General features: G+C 35.2%; 1 protein-coding gene across 2 annotated transcripts in view; it reads right to left on the bottom strand.

Moving 5' to 3' along the window:
• The window catches only part of col4a3 (collagen, type IV, alpha 3), a 57721-nt gene that overhangs the window by 20910 nt on the left and 13876 nt on the right, over positions 1–22935 (bottom strand). The window contains exons 2-20 of one of the 2 annotated variants that reach the window (XM_688921.10): positions 17437–17493; positions 9521–9610; positions 6993–7037; positions 6855–6899; positions 6692–6754; positions 6534–6587; positions 4099–4125; positions 3918–3992; positions 3773–3835; positions 3654–3689; positions 3540–3587; positions 3376–3450; positions 3221–3265; positions 3078–3140; positions 1934–1978; positions 1767–1820; positions 382–423; positions 188–269; positions 58–93 (exon numbers count right to left, since the gene is read on the bottom strand). In XM_688921.10, coding sequence (XP_694013.8) covers positions 58–93; positions 188–269; positions 382–423; positions 1767–1820; positions 1934–1978; positions 3078–3140; positions 3221–3265; positions 3376–3450; positions 3540–3587; positions 3654–3689; positions 3773–3835; positions 3918–3992; positions 4099–4125; positions 6534–6587; positions 6692–6754; positions 6855–6899; positions 6993–7037; positions 9521–9610; positions 17437–17493 — 1045 coding nt within the window. The remainder of the gene's footprint in view (positions 1–57; positions 94–187; positions 270–381; positions 424–1766; positions 1821–1933; positions 1979–3077; positions 3141–3220; positions 3266–3375; positions 3451–3539; positions 3588–3653; positions 3690–3772; positions 3836–3917; positions 3993–4098; positions 4126–6533; positions 6588–6691; positions 6755–6854; positions 6900–6992; positions 7038–9520; positions 9611–17436; positions 17494–22935) is intronic. The other variant, XM_073923886.1, reaches the window with a different exon arrangement.

The following is a 22935-nucleotide window of genomic DNA, read 5'->3' as shown; positions in this document are numbered from 1 at the left end:
AAGTTAACATTTGTTTGTGCGTGTGGAAAAAAGTATAATTACAGATACATCATTTACCTGGAAGTCCTTGATATCCAGGAAAACCATAGAAACCTTTTATAAAAAGAGCATTTTTTTGTTAAATCCTTTGACTTTTCATTACTCTTTTGTTTGTGCATGAATGTTATTAATTTATTTTGTTACTAACCTTCACTACCTCGTAAACCAAGAAGTCCTGGTGGCCCAGGATCCCCTTTTTGACCTTTGACCTCTGTATTTATTACAATGAACTAAAATACAGATTAAATGTAAGCAACACAAAAATATGCATTCCTCAATTTGGTTAAAGTAAAATTAAACATCAAGAGATTGTACAACTTCCATAAATGAATGTATCATTACCTCTCCAGGCGTACCAGGGGGGCCAGGGTTACCCTTCTGACCCTAGAAATATACACAAAGAAACAGATTAATACAAATATGGGGCCAGATTTACTATTCAATTCAATTCAGCTTTGTTTGTATAGCGCTTTTACAATGTAGATTGTGTCAAAGCAGCTTTACATAAATGTTCATAGTAACTGGATCAGGGTAGTTCAGTTTTTAGTGTTTAAGTTCAGTTCAGTTTAGCTGAGTTCAGTGTGGTTTAAAGTCATTACTGAGAGTCCAAACACTGAAGAGCAATTTCATCGATGCGTAGCTCTACCGATCCTGAACCATGCAACCCAGAGGTGACAGCGGAGAGGGAAAAAAAACTTCACCGATAGGAGAGTGAAGAAAAAAACCTTGAGAGAAACCTGACTCAGTTGGCCACGACCATTTTAATTTCTCCGCTGGCCAAAAGTCTTGTGCAGAGCTGCAGTGTCAGCAGTGGAGGCTGGAAGCTGGCCTCAGCGAAGACTCGTCGGTCCCTGGAGCGTTATTTACTAATGGCCTGCTCTAGCACAAACGGTGCTAAACAGTACTTGTTGTTATTAACACATGCACAAGAGTGCTAAAAGAACCCATAGACACTCCTATTTTTGCACCTGACCTTTTTCAATAAGCATTTGTAGGAGCTTCCTGGTGAGACGCTAATTTTATGGAAGGGTAGTTTTTAAATTAAGCATGCATCTGTGATTTACTAATGTTTGCGCTGCTCAAATTAGGAATTTGCACCATTAATTGATGTCCAAAAAGCATGTCTTAAATGTTGTGGTTGAAATGGCTGCAGTTTTTGTCAGGAGGAGGGACCACAGAAAACAATGCCTGTGGTATAAGGCAGAAAATGCTTTCCACGCATGTTTATTTGAATGACAGAGGAGCACATCGCCTGAACATATTGCCAAATATGTTAATATGCATCTCGCATAAATACATGATTATTTTTTATTTTCTTAGCAGACATATTTATCTAGCCCCCACTTATCCCAATAGAAAAATAAATAAATATTGTTCCGTGGCTGATCATAGTAGATTACCTGCATCTTATGAGCACTAATTTTAATTAATTCCCACCTGGCTAATTTGTGATGCACTTATTTTGTTGATCAATATGTAAATGAGATGTTATGTCTTTGCTTTTTAATTTGCACATTGTCTGTAAATCATCTGCAGAAATGTCCATGCACTTCTGCACTGTTTTGCAATTGTGCTCTTATGCAAGACTGTCCTTTTTGGTCTCAAAATCTGATGATCTGACACCAAAATTAAGGTTCATTTTTAATATCCACAAGAACAACATGCACTGCATTTAAAATGTCCAACTTTTTTACTGTACATAGACAGACAGACAGAAAAATAGATACCTTCTCCCCTTCTATGCCTGTATCTCCGGGATAGCCTTTATCTCCCTTCCCTCCCTGAAAGAATAAAATAGCAAAGTCAGTCTACAAATTACTCTCATCTATCATATATAGGTTATTTAAAAAGTTCTGGCAGTCACACTAAAAATCTTAGTTGAAAAAGTATATACCTTAGAGCCTAACTCTCCTTGTAGCCCCTCTTTTCCAGGTTTACCCTGAAAATCATTTCAAATGAGCAACATTTGATGAATATATGCCAAATGTAAAAAATACACAATAAAATTCAAATAAATAACTGAAATGTGTGGCTATTAAGTTTTTTTCTTAAATGAATGGATGAATAGCTCATGCAAACATTATAATACATCTCTCTATATCAGTGGTGGGCAGACTTTTTAGACCCGAGGGCCACATCATGTTTTGTAAACCAAGTGTAGGGCCACATGTCAAATCCTTCAAAAAAAAAACTTTTATTAATAGTGGCAGTATGCATGAAACATGTAATATCGGACAGAAAAATCACATTAAAAATCATTCTTAAAGTTTACTATTCGGTCAAATTTACAATAATCTAATTTGAGCTAGTAATAATATGCTCATAATTATAATTTTAAAACTATGAGATAAAACGGAAAAGAATCTTGAGTCTTTGTTATTCTGAATCATGGTATTATGAGTGTGTTAATGTGAACAATGAGCCTGAAAATAAAGTCATTTTAATATCAACAGCAACACTCTCGCAAAATACCCAGCTGATTCAGTCGTTGACTAACGACATTAAAAAGCACACCTCGCGTTTTTGGAACGTAAATGCGCGTTCGGTGTGATCGGCCCCTTAGGTTGTAATCTTAAAAAACAGCAATACTTTCTTGGCATATTAGACCTACCGCTTTCTGTCCGATATTGGTCAAGAAGTATTTTGTTGTCCATTCTTTCTTAAACACACGACATTCAGAGTCAAATTTTTGCCTGACTTATTTTCAGTCATTCAGTGCGTTGTATTATGCGAGACTGTGTTCAAATTCTACTGGTTGCGCTAACTGTACCGTGTGCAATAATGCCATCAAATGGCGTTCAATTGTGTTGCATCATTAATTTACTAGTTCTGAAACCAATCCTTTTCTCAGAAGCAACATTTTAAAAACTCCCTCACGGGTCGGATGAAGGTGTTCAGAGGGCTGCATTTGGCCTGCGGGCCGTAGTTTGCCCACCTCTGCCCTATATTGTATCAATGTAAATATATGTATTTATAAATGTAGGAAATGTATAGAATTCAAATAAATAAGAAAAGTGAAACAAATTTTTTTTATTTACCGGACCCCCAGGGTCTCCTCTTTCCCCTTTCTCCCCCTTAGGACCGGGACGACCTCGTAGACCCTGAAGAACAGAGCAGATAGCCATAGTAAATGACTGTAATTTTTAACAATTTAAAGAGTGCATGTCAAATAAATACTCACAATTATTCCAGGGCTGCCTCTGTCTCCAGAATCCCCAGTGTCACCCTGAAACCAAAATGAGATTATATAATTGTTTATTCATTTGGGTTACACAAACTGAAATATAATAAAGAAAGAAAAAAATGCATGTCGTTTAAATAACAAAGTTATGTTACCTTAGGCTCCTTTGGTCCTGATGCAAATAACTTTATGCCTTTTTGTCCAGGTATACCAGGGGGTCCTCTCTCCCCCTATAAAAGAGCCACATAAACAAATTTAAACACACAGAAATATAAAATAGAACAGAATAAAATAAAATAAAGGCTAAAAAAATATCAACCTTTTGACCGCTGGGTCCAGGTATTCCCATGCTCCGACCTTCTTTACCCTACACATAAAAATGTTAGACTCACGCACTTACAAACTAATACTGGCCTATCAAATCAGAACTAACCTTCTCTCCTGGAAATCCAGGAATGCCTTGTGGTCCCTAAATGCATTATTAGTTGCATTAGTATCTCGGTAATGCAAAAACAATGTTCATCTTGATGAGCAATAAAATGAACAACTTACAGGGTTACCTTTAGGCCCCTCTGGTCCAATATTTCCCTGAACACCTGGCAACCCAGGTGGACCCTGTAGAATTAAACAGAATACAACAAAATTAATGATATAAGTCACGAATAAAAAAACGCATTCACATTCATAATTCTCTTACTGGATCTCCAGCTCTGCCTTGTTGACCCGTAAGTCCTATCATTTGTTCGGCAGCGGCAATAAAAATGGTCTCCCCCTAAAACAGCAATGATCATTGGTTGTCATACAATTATCATGCACTTTTATTTCAAATAAGGTGCTAAGCCTAACACTTCTTAAAGGACTAATTGAATAAAACACACCTTAGGTCCTTGGATTCCTGGCCTTCCCTGCAAAACAACAATAACAAAGGTTTTAATAGTTACAAGTTAAAAAATAAAAAATAAAAATAACAGTTTAAATATGTGCTGTTTTGGTTTTTAAGACTTTAAGATCTAGAAAGTTACAAAATCCCTCCAAACAGATTTATTCTTTATATCAGTGTTTCTCAACTGGTGGATCGTGACCCACATTTTCAGTGAGTCGCGGAGTGTGTGATCAAAAAAGTCAAATTTTTCACTTGTTTTGCTTATATCAGACTTTTATTTTGAAATGCGCATGCGACAAACATACCGTTTGACATGTGAAACTTCAGTCCAAGTATGACTCCGAATAAGTTAAGAGTCACACTTTACAATAAGGTTCACTAGTTTATTTTAATTAATGCATGTACTAACATGAACAAACAATGAACAATACATCTACTACTATATTTGTTCATGTTAGTTAATGTTGGTTTATGACAATACAGTAGTTCATTGTTAGTTCATGTTAACTCATGGTGCATTAACTAATATTAACAAGCATGGAATTGGATGTTAATAATGCATTAGTAAATGTTCAAATATGAATAATAAATGCTGTACATGTGTTGTTCATGATTAGTTCATGTTAGTAAATGCATTAACTAAGGAATCTTATTGTAAAGTGTTACCATGTTAAGTGTGGATTTACATATATTGACGACAAAAAAGGCTTAAAACCTCAGTGTGTTATATGTAGTGAGGTGCTCTCACAAGAGAGCATGAAACCTTCTAAATTAAAACAACATTTAGAAACCAAACATCCCAGTTGCAAGGACAAACCTGTGGACTATTTTCAAAGACGACTCCAATAGCTGAGGGCATCACAAAAGTGCCTAACATCTTCATGTTCAAAACAAGTACAGGCACTCCGCTCATCTTACTGTGCTCACCGTGTAGCAAAGGCCAAGAAAGCCCACACAAAAGCAGAAGAGCAAATAACTGGTGATTATTAGAAAAATAGTTATGATTATTTTAATCATTTTACTTTAATTTGCTGGTTTGTTCTGTTCAACAGGATCAGCGTTAACGTTTTATTAACAGTTCAGTTTAGTTAATGGTAACTTTACTTTTCCTTACCCTAACCACTGTTTACAGTATTTGATGTTTTTACTATGTAATATTTCTTTAATTTGATACATTTTGTTAAATGACAGCAGTAAAATATTGCTTATCTGTAAGTCTTGGTGATTTTCTTATGATTTATCTGTCACTACTTGTGTTTATTAACAAATAAATACAAATGAATTATAATTCCTAAACTTATATTATAGTTCCTGAAAATTTGGGTTGCGGCTTTATGACCAGGTAAAAATGAGGGTCCCATGGCCAAACCAGTTGAGAACCAGTGCTCTATATCAATGTTTCTGAAATCTTATTTGAGTTTTCTACTAGGAAAATGAATACCCTGATATCCCAAATTTTGCATAAATCCTACCCATGGCATGACCTAAAGAGACAAGGCCTGGTCGAGTTGATTTGCAGTGTGTTTTCTTTCCATTCAAGAGTTCACAGAGAAGTTTCTTAGGTTTAATACAGGGGTGTCCAAACTCGGTCCTGGAGGGCTGGTGTTCTGCATAGTTTAGATTCAACTTCCTTCAACACATCTCCCTGGAAGTTTCTAGTATGCCTAGCCTGATTAGCTGGTTGAGGTGAATTTAATTAAGGTTCCAATCAGCTGGTATGTGGTGTGCAATCACCAATATGGTGAATGAGGAGATTCCCCCCAATGTGTAAAGTGCTTTGAGTTTCCTGAAAAGCGCTATATAAAATGTAAGGAATTCATATTATTATTGATAACTCAACTTAAAATGTTTAAGTTACAAATTATATATGTGTGCATGACTCAATTTATATTTTAGTTTACAGTACTTAAACCAATTTGTTTCAAAACTTAAAATGGTTTGCCGCAATCAGTTTCCTCAAACAGTTAAATACATTTTTTGGGTTTTCGAGTGTAGTTCAGCTTAGTTCCAGAATTATCAGGGGTTGCCACAGCAAAACGAACTGCCAAAATTACATATGTTTTATGCAGAGGATGCAATTCCAGCCACCGTGTTTCTCAACATATGTTGAGAAAAAGTGGGGGTATGGGATCGGGAAAGAGGCATGAGTCGGGACTAAATTTGGGACATTACTTGCTATATGATGGCACACTACCCACAAGGCTATCACTGCAGACAAAACAACATATTTTTAAAATATTGCTATTTGCCATTTAATAACTGTGTGGCATATAATAATTACTTTTGTAATATTAGTTTATACCACATTATTTATTGATTTGCTCTAGAGTTATTTATCAATTTCATAGATTTGAACTGATCATTGGTGAGTTTCTTGGTAAGTCTTTTCCATCTCACCTTGTATAACTTTTTAATTATCATCTGACTCACCTGGATTCCAGGACGCCCCATTGGCCCAATTAAACCTGGAGGACCAGGCTCACCCTAGAAGAAATCAATGTCATTCTAAGACCTTTAGGATAATATAATAATACATATACACTGGTGTTTACTGATATAATTACTGATTCTCCATGCTTCTGCATTACCTTTGTTCCATTGCATCCTGGGAGACCAGGAGGCCCCCTTGGTCCCTGAATCCCAGGAAGCCCCTGAAAGAGAAAAACACAATGTTCACAAGAATTTCTGTCAAACCACATATGATCAAGCTATGATGTTCAAGGTATCAAGACTAAGGTGCTGAAAAAATACCGGTAGTCCCGGAGGGCCAAAGAATCCAGGAGTCCCTGAAATTCCCTTATTGAATGAGAACAAGAAAGACATTGGCTTGTGTTCAGTTATACTGCAAGTGTCACTGGAAATATATGAACCCACTCACACACACCGTACCCTAGAACCTTTACGTCCCGGGATGCCTGGTATACCCAAATAACCCTAAGCGGTAAAACAAAAATCACATAGTTATTTATCAACATGGATTAGTCCTCTAATGAGAACAGTCTATACACTGCATACATGTTGTTAAATGTCAAACAACATTATCTAGTGCATATATTATGTACTGTACTTTAACACAAACACATACACTCACCCGCCACTTTATTAGGTAAACCTGTCCAACTGCTCGTTAACGCACATTTCTAATCGGCCAATCACATGGCAGCAACTCAATGCATTTAGGCATGTAGATATGGTCAAGATGATCTGCTGCAGTTCAAAATGAGCATCAGAATAGGGATTAAAGGTTATTTAAGTGACTTTGAACATGGCATGGTTGTTTGTGCCAGACGAGCTGGTTTGAGTATTTCAAAAAATGCTGATCCTCTGGGATTTTCACGTACAACCATTTCTAGGGTTTACAAAGAATGTTATGAAAAAGAGAAAATATCCAGTGAGTGGCAGTTCTGTGGGTGCAAATGTCTTGTTGATGCCAGAGAAGAATGGCCAGACTGGTTTGAGCTGATAGAAAGACAACAATAACTCAAATAACAACTAGCTACAACCGAGGTATGCGGAAGAGGATCTCTGAATGCACAGCACATCCAACCTTGAGGCAGATGGGCTACAGCAGCAGAAGACCACACCGGGTGCCACTACTGTAAGCTAAGAATAGCAAACTGAGGCTACAATTCGCACAGGCTCACCAAAATTGGACAATAGAAGATTGGTAAAATGTTGCCTGGTCTGATGAGTCTTGATTTCTGCTGCCACATTCATGAGGTAGGGCCAGAATTTGGCATCAACAACATATAATCATGGATCCATCCTGCCTTGTATCATTGGTTCAGGCTGATGATGGTGGTGTAATGGTGTGGGGAATATTTTCTTGGCACACAGCCTACCTGAGTATTGTTGCTGACTATGTCCATCCCTTCATGACCACTTCATACCATCTTCTGATGGCTACTTCCAACAAGATAACACGCCATGTCATAAAGCGCAAATCATCTCTGACTGGTTTCTTGAAAATGACAATGAGTTCACTGTACTCAAATGGCCTCCACAGCCACCAGACTCAATTCAATTGAGCACCTTTGGGATGTGGTGGAATGGGAGATTCAAATCATGGATGTGCAGCCGACAAATCTGCAGCAACTGTGTGATGCTATCATGTCAATAAGGACCAAAATCTCTGAGGAATGTTTCCAGTACCTTGTTGAATCTATGCCATGAAGGATTAAGGCAGTTCTGAAGGCAAAAGTGGGTCCAACCCAGTACTAGTAAGGTCAGGTGTACCTAATAAAGTGACCGGTGAGTGTATATACTCAACATAAAAATATGTCAAGACTATTTAATTCATAAAGCAAATTTTACAATGGACTGCCTATCTCAAAAATAAGGCAATTAAAATGTGGTAAGATCCTCATTTGGGAGTTTTATTAACATAAGTGTGCCATAAACTATTTGATAAAAACTTATATTAGGTATTATATAGAAATAGCAACACAACCTCATTGCAATTCATAACTTTTGAATGGTTTAATGACTTTTAAATGGTTTTATTTTATTTTATTTATTGGTGTAATGGCTACTTTGTTCAAATGTGTACATTCGCTTTCATACATTTGAGTACAATTTACTCATCCACCAATGAGGGAAAGGTTTGGGAGACATGCCTTCATTTAACTATCATACATTTTTTGTACAAATTGTAATGAATTAGCCACCTTTCCATTCCACTAATACAATTATACACTAATAAAATACTGACAACTGAAGTCAGAATTATTAGCCCTCTTGAATTATTAGCCAACTGTTTATTTTTCCCCCCAATTGCTGTTTAACAGAGAGAAGATTTTTTTAGCACATTTCTAAACATACTAGTTTTAAAAACTCATCCCTAATAACTGATTTATTTTATGTTTGCCATGATGACAGTAGATAATATTTTACTAGATATTTTTCAAGAAACTTTTATACAGCTTAAAGTGGCAATTAAAGACTTAACTAGGTTAATACGGTTAACTAGACAGGTTACTTGCTGTGAGGCGAGAGCACTACCCACTGTGCCACTGTGCTGCCATATATATATATTAGGGTAATTAGGCAAGTTATTGTATAGCGATGGTTTGTTCTAAAGACTATCGAAAAAATAATGCTTAAAGGGGCTAATACATTTACCTTAAAATGGGTTTTAAAAAGTTAAAAACTGCTTTTATTCTAGCCGAAATAAAACAATAAGACTTTCTCCAGAAGAAAAATATTATCAGACATGCTGTGAAAATTTCCTTGCACTGTTAAACATCATTTGGGAAATATTAAAAAAATAAATAAACTAATTAAAAGGAGGGCTAATAATTTTGACTGTATGTTATCTTAAGAGGTTAGGTTGGAAATAGAGGACTACACAAATGTTTTATGTATTATATAACTTTGAATAATTCTGAAGCTCTTAACGCAGCCATGAGCAACTGTACCTTCAGACCAGGAAATCCAGGAGGGCCTTCCTTTCCTTGATGCCCCTGAACTCCAACATCACCAACCAAACCAAGAGAACCCTTCTCACCCTGAGACAAACACAGAAAAATATATTGTAGTTTTATATATATATATATATATATATATATATATATATATATATATATATATATATATATATATATATAGCATGTGCCATTCAGGAGAATTCTAGTAAGAATACATCATTAGTTTATTTGACCCGATTTAATCAGAAAATGTAACAATGTACTGTGTATTGACATGATGTGTGTTATTTAAATCATATAAAGACATAGTGTATGGAGAAAAACAAGCAAGAAAGAAACCTGGTTAACATGTCAATAGGAGTAAGCAGATCATCTAAAACATACACAAGTTTAGTTTATACACATTAAGGCCTGCCCTGCTCACAACAAGAAAGTTGATAATAACTAAAACATCTAAACTATTCCATTATTTTTTATCATTTATTACAAGTCTGTCGTCTGGATTCAGATTGGCTGTCAATGTTTTAAATTGAATCATGACAATTTGTTATTTGGAAATTGAAATCATAAAAGCCATTAATTTCCAATGGAGAGTAGTCCAGGAGCTGCGTGGAATTTTCAGATCAGATCTGAGCTGCGGATCCGTTAAAAAATTTGAACTCCTACGTCCAGACCGTCAGCTTCAAAGGGATTCTACAATACTGTTCGTCTTTACAGTTTGATGCAAAGTGCAGAATAACATTAAATACACTTTGAGCAAAAATGGAACGCATCAAACCTAATATCACATTCACTCACTAGGATATTTGGGAAAAGGTGACCCTTGCTTCTATGATATGACTTAACAGTCTCTTATAGATTAAAAAAAAAAAAAAAAAAAAAAACAACCTTTTTTTGCTTTCACGATTCGTTATTCTAACTGAATTCTGTCTTAATCAAGCACTTTTAGGGTGCTTTTACACCTGTGAATCAATTCAGTTGTTCTGAAATAGGGATTAAAATTGTTACATTGTTGCTCTTGGTGCGGTTCACTTTCACACGGCAAAATTTCCAAACGGACCAAAAGAGCTAAAACAAGTCACGTGTGAGTAAACTCTCCTCATATTGGTCAGAGTTTCATAGTTTATCTTGCAGAGTCCTGCTCAGCTGTCAGGGGAGATGATGGCTGTTTCTCAATTTCAAGAACGCAGAGAACGGACTTGTGTTCTTGTGGAGACCGGTCTTGCCAGGTGTCCTCGGAAGAACGAACTCAGGAGACCGCGAGGGCAGAGAACGTGTCCTTTGAGAAATGGGATGCTGCGTTCTTCCTGATGGTCACATGACCTTCACGTGTTTTAAATGGTAAATTATTTAAACATTACAGCACTAATACAACCATTTATTGTTTTTCCCCTTTTCAAAATATATACTTTGCATAAAACATTATAAATGTATGTTGCACAATATAAATAAAACAGATTTTAATACGAATTTCAGCAAACAAACAACCCTTAATGTGTTTATTCTTTTATTGAGATGTCCATGGTAATGTTTACTTTCACCGTTTCATTTAGGGAAACTCCTGAGGCAAATAGTTCATATCTATGAACTTTAATAATAAATCTAGATAAAATGCAGCGCTTCCCACCTTCAGTCGCAATGACTTCTGGGACTTCCAGAGCAAGTTCGGCGCTCAAGTCTGCATCGGTGCGTCCTCGATATCAAGAACACATCCAGGAAGTTTCACGCGTCCTACGTACTTGCGGTCTTGAGTATTGGAACTGAACTTAGGCAGCTGATGATGACGTTGCACGAGAACACAAGGACGCAAGACCGCTGAAGAACGCATATTGAGAAACAGCCGATGATTTGGTGGTGTTTGACAGGGTGGGTGCAACGTGTCTGAGGAGCGAGGAGGGAGGCGATGGGAAGATTTCCGGGAGATTATCGCTCGTTTGTGGGCATCCTGGAGTCTCTGTGCATTTGCGGGAGACTCCCGAAACTTCCTGGAGACTTGGGGTGTTTGGAATTACCTCCCGCCCTACTCATAAGTCTCTCTTCATATAGCCGTATGCATATTACATATCCACAAAACACTGTGATATAACCTGGCTTGGATCATATCGCTTTCTCACTACAATTGATTCGCTCCAGAGTTTGTTTCAATCGAGCTGAGACCTCCTCTTTCAAGCGATCTCGAAGCGATTGTTTTGGCGCGGATCTGATTAATGGATTCACATATGCCAAACAAACTGCCCTAAGCAGTCTAGGTGTAAGAGCACCCTTAGACTCTCAAGATCGTTTTATGCGTTTTTTTTTTTTTTTACATGGTGACTGAAAAAACTGATAATGTCAGTCTGTACTTTGTTACAACAACAGTTATGATATTATTGTAGACAATATTGCAGTGTTTTGTTGATATTCTTTCACATAAGAGTGACACATAACTTTATAGTCTCGAAACTTCTAGTCTCATTCACTTCCATTTATTTTTAATCGTAAAGCGGTATATGCTGTTTGCAGAAAATGCACGTTCAACTTGTGTTAGGACAAAATAAAGCAATTGTAAGGGTCTGAGTGGGGATCGAACCTAGATCTATCGTGTTGTTAGCAGTAGTTCTTACTACAAGTTAGCGACTGGCAGTCCAAGAGCAGAGGAGGAACAAAGTTTGTCCACAACGTATGACCTCCAAAAACAAGAGTCTTTACTGAAGAAAAATTGACAAAAGAGACAGTATCTCTCTGCAGCCAGGGTTAAAAAAGTACAACAAAAATAGGAGAGCAGAGCTTCCCAAAAAATAGTTACAAAGTAAAATTAGACACGAGAGTCTCAGAACAACCAAATAAGAAAATAACAAGCAAAGATCTTGAGAACAACTTAACTGGCCCACTGACCAAGGCAGCTAAGAGGTAGGGTTCAGGACTAAACACAGAGCAGGATACAAAGCAGTCTTATATAGAGCAGAGAACAGGTGGTGGTGATTAGGCTGATTACATGGGAGTTTAAAGGAACAAGAGTCACTAACGCCATCAAATGTTGAGGAGTATAGGGCAATATCGCTGCGCCCCCTGGTGGCTTGGAGGACATGATAAAGTGCTGAGAATTACAGGAATTAAGTTTACTTATTAGTTTTTACAAATTTAAGTGAATTGAACATAAAACAATTAAAATTGTCCAAAAATAACTTTGTTGTTTGAGCTCATTTTAAATAAGTAGTTTGAACAAACATCAAACATCCTTTTTTTTTGAGTGTCACAAAGTGATATTTTCTCATAATATTATGTTTATATTTATGTATTGCAATAAACACACTGTTTTTATCCCTAGTAATTTCCTCTATAGGTAAATGAACCACAAGTCTTAAAACTATTGTAGAAAAATAAGCACATTTACACAGAGAAGAATAAAGCGAATACATTAGGATAAGCCCTCTTACCCATTTAAAAGACAAGAGTTGTTTTATGTTATATCAAAGTTAACTGGGTCAACTTGCAGACGCAAATTATAGATCAAGATTATAGGAAACATCCATCAACATCACATTAAAACACTTTTAGAAAATAAAATAAAATCTTTATCTAATCCCATGTAAAATCCATTATACAGACTAGCTTTTACTAGGATGAACATACCATGACAGGTATGCCAAACACATGTCTATAGAGAGAAGCAGAACACAGATTCTTTCACAGGTGGACACATACAGAGGAGCAGAAGCGTGACTTATAATGCTGATAAGTGTTCTGTAGCTTTGGCCATCAATAGTGTAGCACAGCTGATCTGATACGGACACCTGGGTGGCCAACGCATCTGCCACCTCACATAGAAACAGCCACGAGGCCACCCACCACCACAAAATATCATTAAGAAAAACAATCTCTTTCTTTTGAACCTGGTGACCTAAGCTTCAGAAATCCTGATGTAATGACAACCATGTTTTGTGACAAGAAAATAAAACAAAAGTTGTAGATGCAAATTAATGAATGATTTTAAAAATGTGGTACTTCTGGATTAAAGGGGATAGTTCATAAGTTGTAATCATTCACATCAATTGATTAAAAAACATGACATTATCAATAAATTCTACAAATAAATATTACAAATATACAATAAAAATAAATGTACAATTGTCCCCATGCTTCTGTCAGTCCTGTCACATTTGCATTTAATTTAACATAAAATTTGTGCAATACACCTTTAAGGCTATATGACTCGAAAGCCACATCATTTGATAGAGGAGAAGCTGACAGTGATCAAGGATGTGTTACATCATTGAACTGTATGATTTTATGCTTGTTTTTGTAAGTTTTTTTTACACACAGCAAGCTAAAGGTCAGGTCCCGTCACATTTATTATGAGTAAAAATGTACATTTCTGGTAGAATGTCCCTTATCAAGATCAATAAAAATGTCTAGAAAACATCCACCAAAAACTTATTAATGTTGTTTCTTGACTGAGATTAATCTCAGTTCTTTTCTGAATACATATTTGACTGCTTTTTATTTATGTTTTTGTTATGTAGGAAGAGTAATAGATCAAAACACCTGTACTGTCATCACCAGACAAACTGTGGGACCATTTACAGTGACATATTTAAACCATCATATTGTAGTCTATACATAAACTAATGATGACAAACTATATATGATTTGAAAGCTTAAAATGTTTAATCCAGCTGCGAGGCAACAGTGCAACACTGATCCACTGTGCTGCCTGCCTGCTTGCTTGCTTTCTTTAAAAAAAACAACACAGATTCACCATTTTGATAAATCAAGATCAATAAAAGTGCCTAGAAACATCCTTACCAAAACTAAATGTAGTTTCTTGAATAAGATTAATCTCCAAACTGGTTCTGTATATCGTTGGAAAGTTCTAAGATTTCTGAATACATGTTTGATTGCTACTTATTTATTTATTTATTTATTTTTTGTTATGTATGAAGAGTAATGGATACTGTCACACTACAACCTGTGGGATTACTTACAGTTATATATAAAACTAAAATATTGTATTCTAAACATAAATCAATCCTGACATACTACACATCATTTGAAATCTTAACATTTCTAGTTTCCATATCTGGTGACTGATTTTTGATAGATATTACTGAGCAACAGTTATTTATTACTTTGCAACAAGGATACTCAGAGTCGTAAAGCATTACTTTGCTACAGCAATTCACGTGTACATTTTTGTTTCATACTTTTAGATATTTATAGAAGCTAAATTACAATCAAATAGCACCAAACTTCCCATACTACTTTAGAATTGTGTTTCTACTTTACAAATATTATAAAAGGTATTTTTAAAAAAAATGGTTCATATTTCTCAAAACATAGGGGTGCCCTTGTATGTCGTCGGGTGGTGATGTTTGCTACTGCGGCCAAACTAACTTTCTGAAAGCTCATTTTTGAGACCTCAAACTTGTTCAGATACTTAGCTTTCATTTTATGTCAGTTTAAGGCTAAAACAGGTTTTGAAAAATACATATTTTATGTAAAACAATGAAATATATGTTTGTTGCTTTATTATTTTCACAAAGGCGCAATCAGCTACATATAATGTAATGTGTTTTTTTTTTTAATGCCATGTCAGCAACCAAGTCTATTTTCAAGAATTATTGGCAAGAACAATTCAATAATAAATATACAATTACAATCAATAATCAAATCACAATCAGCTACAATCTGACAAGCGTCTGCTTTAAAATCAGACCAAGATGAAATCTACGCACAACATTTATGCTGAACGCATCATTTTCATGTCTATTTTCAAAAAATTGGACACAAGGGGTTAAGAGTGTTGCATCTGTGATTTCACAACTTATAAGAAATGAACTGTATTTTGTGCTGCATCTACAGTAAATTGATTCTCAAAACTTGTGTGTGCTTTTTCTTCTCTCATAGAGTCTCCCGAACACACATTTTAGTAAATGTTGTTTTAATTTCTGTTCATTTTGTTTAAATATAACCCGTGCTGTATGAAACCATCCTTTGATATTTTCACATATTTTTTTAAAGCTTAAAGGCAAAGAATGTCATTTTCACCACTAGAGGGCGTGTATTCACAACAAACAAAGGTGATGACGCTCTGCCTGAGTGTACAATGGTGACATGGGTGTTGTGGCCTTCAGTACACCCTACTGAAATCATGTTCATGGCTGAGCTAAAGTATTCAAACCTTATTATCACTATAGTACAAAGCAGAGTAAGGCTGAAAGCTAAATGAAAACACTGAAGGGCACACAACTCGGCACCAAGCTTTTAGTATGTCATGTTCCTCCTCTTCTGGATCATCTGATCATGATCATGTGGAGAAGAAGTGTTTGATCAATTTACATACATTCATGTATATATTTAGGCTTCTGCTATAAAGCTGTTATGTTTAGTTTAATAAAACACACAGCATATTAAAGTGTCTTTGGTGTTTCTCAGATTTCTGTGAAACCAAACCAGAAATCGAGGGTATATGGCATCATTAGTATGGCAAGACAGGACACAGGTCTGGAGTGGGACTCTTTTTCAGCCCTGGAGTTTCAAGCCTTAGACCAGCCCACCTCAGTTCACCACTGACTATATTAAAATAAGGTCATTTCCAATTCAGTTTCTAATTACACTATCACGTCTTTTTTTGAGAAAACAGCTGTTTTAGAACTTCAAATGTTCAACAACCCTTACAGTATTATATGTCTTAACAATAAAAATGAAAAAAAAAAATGTTATTCAGGTGAGGACCAAACCCGGGTCGGAGGCATCATAACCTATCGTGCTAACCACTGTACCACAACAGCTGTTCATTGAATGTTGACTTATCTAGTTATATTATCATTAACCTGCAGGCTGCATCTTGCTCAGAAGGCTACAAGAAAATAGATGAAAAGAGCACAGCTGCAGTAAAATAATGAATGAGAAGGCTGAGGTCAAGTAAATAAATAAATTATTTTTAAAAAGTGTGACTGCTGAAAGCAACAGATTCTGGAGCTAGGGACACCGGCCCTCGTGGCCAAAAAACGGACCGGCCCACCGGGAATTCTTCCTGTCCTCCCGATTAGCCAATCCAGGCCTGACAGGACATGACCCTTGTCAAACCCATGTTAAAATTGCTTATTTCTACAAATCATTTGGGATAATGTAAGCAGATAAGTAAACAATATATAAATAAGACTATTCTAGTGTTTTTAAGGATATTGTAATGAAAATAATCTTACATAATGTGCCTTTAATGCTCATCGCTATTAAAAACCATTGTATGGAAGGCAGAAATATATTTTACAAATCATTTGTGGTTTAAAAAGAAAGGGTCATTTGAACAACACCAGAGTGAACAAATAATGACTGGATTTTTATTTTTAGGTGAACTAACCCCTTTAATTTATATGTAATTTCACTGTAGTTCTGGATCTAGAAATGTTGTGTCAGATTTAATCTCACATGTACAACAAGACTCCATTTAAACACCTACTTAAAAAGATATTTGGCCTCTAAATTAAAAATGTCATTATTGATTAAAAGTCTGTATTTCTTACTTCATCCAAACCATTTTGGTTCCCATTATTTCCAATAACAACAGAATCTTTTTAGTTACAGTACCAACATTTATCCAATATCTTCTCTTTTTATTCAACAGATGAACAAAAATGCATACATGTTTAAAGTGACGTGCTGACAGAATTTAATGTGGAGCTTGAATATACCTTTGACATCATTCCAACCTTATTGGCAAACACTTAAGCTTTAAAACCAGAAGGGGGCAGCATTTACACTTCATACAACCTGAGAATCCCTTTGAGTTGAATTTGAGGAACGCTAGATATCTACTGATGTTTTGACCACACTGGATGAAAGTGATCTGGGATTTGTGACAATATGACACAGCAAAAATGTGTGTGGATATGTCTGTGTGTATGTTTATATGTGCTGGCATGTACCTTTTGTCCTTTGACTCCTTGGCAGTCACATCCTGATTTTCCACTGCAATCACAAGCCTAAAAGAAAGATAAACCAGCAAAACAACAATATGACTGTGTGAATACATTTACAGATACAATAGCAACAGAGAAAATTGTGAAATACAATAATCAATTTGAAAGTTGTAGGCTTTTGTGGGTTTTTTAGCATCTGCTCAGTAGGATTTCTGAGTTAATTGACTGTAGGCATAAGATGTGCTCTCGCAGATACCCGTAATTTGAATGAAAATGATCTTCAGAAGAAATGCAAAAAAACTGGGGCTTAAGGAAATGATGGGAGTTTCACTGGCTCTCTGCATGAACATGCATTGTTAAAGATGAACTCCACAATTTAAAAAATATATATGACAGGGACAATTATGGATTCATGACTTCACAGCTCACGGTTTATGAGTGTGAATAATGCCTTTCAGAAATGTATTTATGCCTTTAATTCTGAATCCTTGCAAATGTCTTCAAAGTACATTAGCGGTCACAAATTTTGAAAAAAAAAATTGTATAAACAATAACTGTAATATTATTTATTTTTATTTCAATTTAAAATAACAAATTTCCACTGTAATTTACTATAAAAAACTATTAGTTTTAATTACAAAGTTTTACAATTAGTTAAAAAGTTTATTTACAGGGATAGTTCACCAAAAAAGGAAAATTCTGTCATCATTTACTCACCCTTTACTTGTTTCAAACCTTTATGTGATTATTTCTTCTGTTGAACACAAAAGAAGATATTTTGAAAAATGGTGAAAACCGGTCACCATTGACTTACATAGTATTAAGATCTCAAAACTCAGGGCTTCTGGTAGTACCCGGAATAGCTAAGTCCACTAAAGGAGGTCGGGTCTTCTCATTTATGGCCCCAAAACTCTGGAACAGCCTTCCTGATAATATCGGAGGCTCAGACGCACTCTCTATTTGTTTTTGCTACACTAGAAATAAATTATTACAGGTTTTCAGCTTTCTTTTACATGAGAATGAGTAAATAGTGAGTAATTTTTCATTTTTGGGGGTGAACCATCCCTTTACTAATACTCAAAATGTTCTAAGTTTTATAGACAGATTGCTATTTGGTTGTTATAGCATTATTCGTTCGTTCATTTTCTTTTTAGCTTAGTCTCTTTATTGAAGTTTTTTGCAATCGCTATGACTGTTTTTTCAATACATTTTACACAACAACTCCATCACCAATGTGTCCAGCTAAGGTTATGCAATGCAGTCGTTACTGTACTATACACAGTGTGTTTTGCAGTAAACTACTCTAAAAAACCTGGAGTTCATTAGTACATACAGTAAATATACAGTACAGCACAGCATTTACATACACTGTGTCTAATTACTTTCAGAGAGTCATAAAGTTAGAGGCCGATCAAGTGCCACATGAAATTATCTATGTTGACGAGGCTAAGAATGTCGCCGTGGGAGAAACATAATAGGCCAAAGTATGGTTGCAAGTATGGTTCCTAGCTAGGGTAGGTTGGGTGTTTGCAAAATTATACTTCACAGTTGCTAGCATGTTGCTACAGTTTATAGCATGTATTATGATGGCAGCATGTTTCAGATAGATGGACTCCTCATAATTTTGCTGACAAAACAATTTTACAAAGCAAAATATTCTGTACAAATATGGTGGAAATAGAATTAGACAAACTAATATTCTTTTAGACATCTACAGGACCAGAAGTGTTCATTTTGATATAAACATTCAATCGTTTTCCTTCGGCTTAGTCCCTCATTAATCAGGAGTCACCACAGCAGAATGAACCGCCAACGATTCCAGCATATGTTTTACGTAGAGGATGCCCTTCCAGCTGCAACTCAGTATTGAGAAACACCCATACACACTCATATTCACACACACTCATACACTACGGCCAGTTTAGTTCATCCAATACACCTACAGTATAGCACATATGACATAAAACCTACATAAAACTCACATGAACAAGGGGAGAACATGCAAACTCCACACAGAAATGTCAACTGGCCCAGCCAGGACTCGAACCAGCTACCTTCTTGTTGTGAGGCGACAGTCCTAACCACCGAGCCACCCTGCTGCCCAATCGATGTAAACACCAAGTCAAAACATCTGCTTTGATTTCAAAGCTCAGATACACAGGGGTTGACCTGCCTCACGTACCCTTAAACAGTCAAAGACAAAACATGTCTCCTGATCATCTCCAATCAGCAAGAGACATCATAACTCACAGTAGCCAAATCTGTCTGTCTGCCATTGTGTGCATCGTCTATGTGTGGTTCTGATGAATGGAAGAGTCTGTATATGAAAAATGCGATCAAACGTGTTGTGATAGTCAATCTGTACACACTGGTTGTTTGGGTTTTACCGTGCATGTATAACCCACACTACAATACGTAAACACCTCACGTGCCCGAAGGAAGAAAGTGTCGAGACCAGGAATGTGGTGGCTTCAAAGAACCGAGGAATGTTTGACAATTGGGAATCCAATTCAGCTCATTTGTGCAATTATTTGTGATTTATATGTATGTTGTGCGAACAAGCGCATGTATAAGCCCGTATGAATGATGAGAGAGTGTGTGCGTTTACGCATGTTCCTCTTATCATGATGGATTTGCTGTGGGACTCCTGAACCTGATGCCACTACAGAAACCATGATAACACAGAAGAATCAGATACAAACCTGCATTTGCTTGGAGGAATAGGGAAAGATGAAGATGAAGTTGAAGAGAAAAAGTTGAAGAAGAGGAATAATTTGACTTTATTTCCATTTCTAATGCTATTTCTAATGATCCAGTGATGTCTTTAACATAATTTCTGACTGATTGCAACGCCATTTTAAGCCATCGCTCCAGTCATCAATTTTCCTCTATCACTTATTTTTGAACAAGCATAGCATCTTTTTTTAATCTTAAAGAAAGAGAGACGGAAGAATAAATGGGAGAAGATGATATTAAAGCGTAGAATAGTAAAGTAAATTTCAAATTCAGTTTCTAATCGAATGCAACCCAGTCTTGAAAAGAATTACATGATTTGATGACAACCCCATGTGGTTTCAAATCAATTTTCTTTTTTTCTGTTTAGGAAAATGAGATATTTTGAAGAAGTGAATTGGTAGCCGTTGTCATCGCCACACTATCAAAAAATCTGTAATTTAGTCGTTTCCTGTTTTTTTTTTTTTTTTTTTTTTTTTTTTTTTTTTTTTTGGGGGGGGGGGGGTCCCTTGTGTATTTATGTATTTTGAATAGCATTATGGGACCTTGATCTTCCTTTTAACCTTAAAAAATTGGAAAAAATTACTCTTTTACACTTTTTTTTTCATTGTTCAAAGTTATATTTTGTCCGTACAAAAACCTGGTAATAAGCTGCCAGCACATTTTTCTGTTATTTTACAGACTTATTTCTCCCTATATATCATTTCTTATACATTATATTATTTCAAACAACTAAAATGTCAATAAAAATTACTTTGTTCTACGGTAAAGTTGAATTCTTACTATCAAAAGTCCACAGAGCAGAGATCAACATCCCATAATCCAGTTCACAACCGTAAACAAACGGCAAACACAAAATAAGAAAACTGTGAATGAACAGAATTATTTTACAGTTAAATATTTTACAAAATTATTCTATGAAATTACTTATTTAAAATATCTTCTTTTGTGTTCAGCAGAACATACACTCTCAGAAAAAAGGTACACTGTGGTACAAATAATGTTTCTTAAGGAACAGCTTTGTACCTTGTTAAAGTTGTACCTAATATGGTTCAGAAAATACCTCTTATGATACTTTTCTGTACTTTTTATGGTACAATTGAAATAAAAGTACACAATTGTACATAAAAAGGTACATAAGTGTTGTATAACTCCTTCTTTATTACAATATCTATGAAAATGAATATTACTGAACAGGCAAGGTGAATTTATGAATAATTTCCATATTAAAACATGAATCATCATTTGTGCAATTATTAAGTTCTATAATACAAAACAACCGGTAAAACAAAATCATACATGTATTGTAAACTAAACATTTAAGGCATTTTTAATAAACATTTGGTGGGCATTTTCTGATAAATACATTTTCATTATTGATATCCACACCTTTTGGTGCTTGCTTTCCACTACGCATGTGAGCTGACAAAAGTCCTGCATATGCAAAGTGTTTATGCATACATTTTAGTATTGTAAAAATTGTCCATATCCCATTACAATAGTTTGCACAATTCTATTTCTATTTAAAATTGAGTAAACTAAATGAACTTTTGTTCATTCATTCATTTTCTTGTCGGCTTAGTCCCTTTAGTCCCGGAATGAACCGCCTAAATGAACTTTTAAGTGATTACAAAGGTATTGTGTGAAAATTGGAGAACAAAAATGTCTTATTTTGTAGATGGGAGAATGTGTTTCTGTAACATATTTCTGAAAACTGTTGTGAAATGTTTAACAAAATATAGATCTTTTGATTTGTGTTAAAGTATTTTTTATTCTTTAATATAAATGGAAAATGTGCGTTTACACAAACAGAAACTTTTAAATAAAACCTTATTTAAAAATGTATTTGATGTTTCATATTTACTGAAAATAAATTGACACATTTTGGATATAGAAAAATGCCTTTAAATAGTTCTTGAAGAAACACATTTGACACTGAGGTAAAAAGTGTATTGTCACTGTAGAGGTACCGATCAGGTTTTATTTATATATATATATATATATATATATATATATATATATATATATATATATATATATATATATATATATATATATATATACATATATACATACATACATACATACATACATACATACATACATACATACATACATACATACATACATACATACATACATACATACATACATACATACATACATACATAGATAGATAGATAGATAGATAGATAGATAGATAGATAGATAGATAGATAGATAGATAGATAGATAGATAGATAGATAGATAGATAGATAGATAGATAGATAGATAGATAGATAGATAGATAGATAGATAGATAGATAGATGTAATTTCGGGTGTTTAATTTTTAATTTGGCGACAGTTTGGCATTTTCACTTTCATTCAGAAAAATTTCATGCATTTCCTTGTGACAAACTGAGGTATTGAATGCGAGTATGAAGTAAGGACTGGTGTTTTAATGTAATTTGATACCGCATGCTGCATGAAAAAAAAACTTTGTCTTCAAAAAGTGTGCATGTGGTCTTCACTCACTCAGTAGGTGCAGAGAATAGAGTCAAACAGCAGTGTGTATGGACTATTTTGCAGTGAAAAGTCCTACATGATGGTAATAGTTTGATTAAGGTGCTTACATGTCTGTTCCGCAATAAAATCGGCAAATTCCACGTCTTAACTCCATTTCTGTTAAGTTCAGTTATGACTTTAGTTGTATAAGGTCATCAAAATCACTATTTACATGGTAGACTCTTAATCAGAGTGTTGTCTTAATCATATTAAAATCGGATTGTTG

This window comes from Danio rerio, chromosome 15 (genome assembly GCF_049306965.1).
Source record: "Danio rerio strain Tuebingen ecotype United States chromosome 15, GRCz12tu, whole genome shotgun sequence".
In the NCBI taxonomy this organism is placed as follows: Eukaryota; Metazoa; Chordata; class Actinopteri; order Cypriniformes; family Danionidae; genus Danio; species Danio rerio.
Note: the sequence above shows the minus strand (reverse complement) of the source record. Positions and strands in the feature narration are given on the sequence as shown.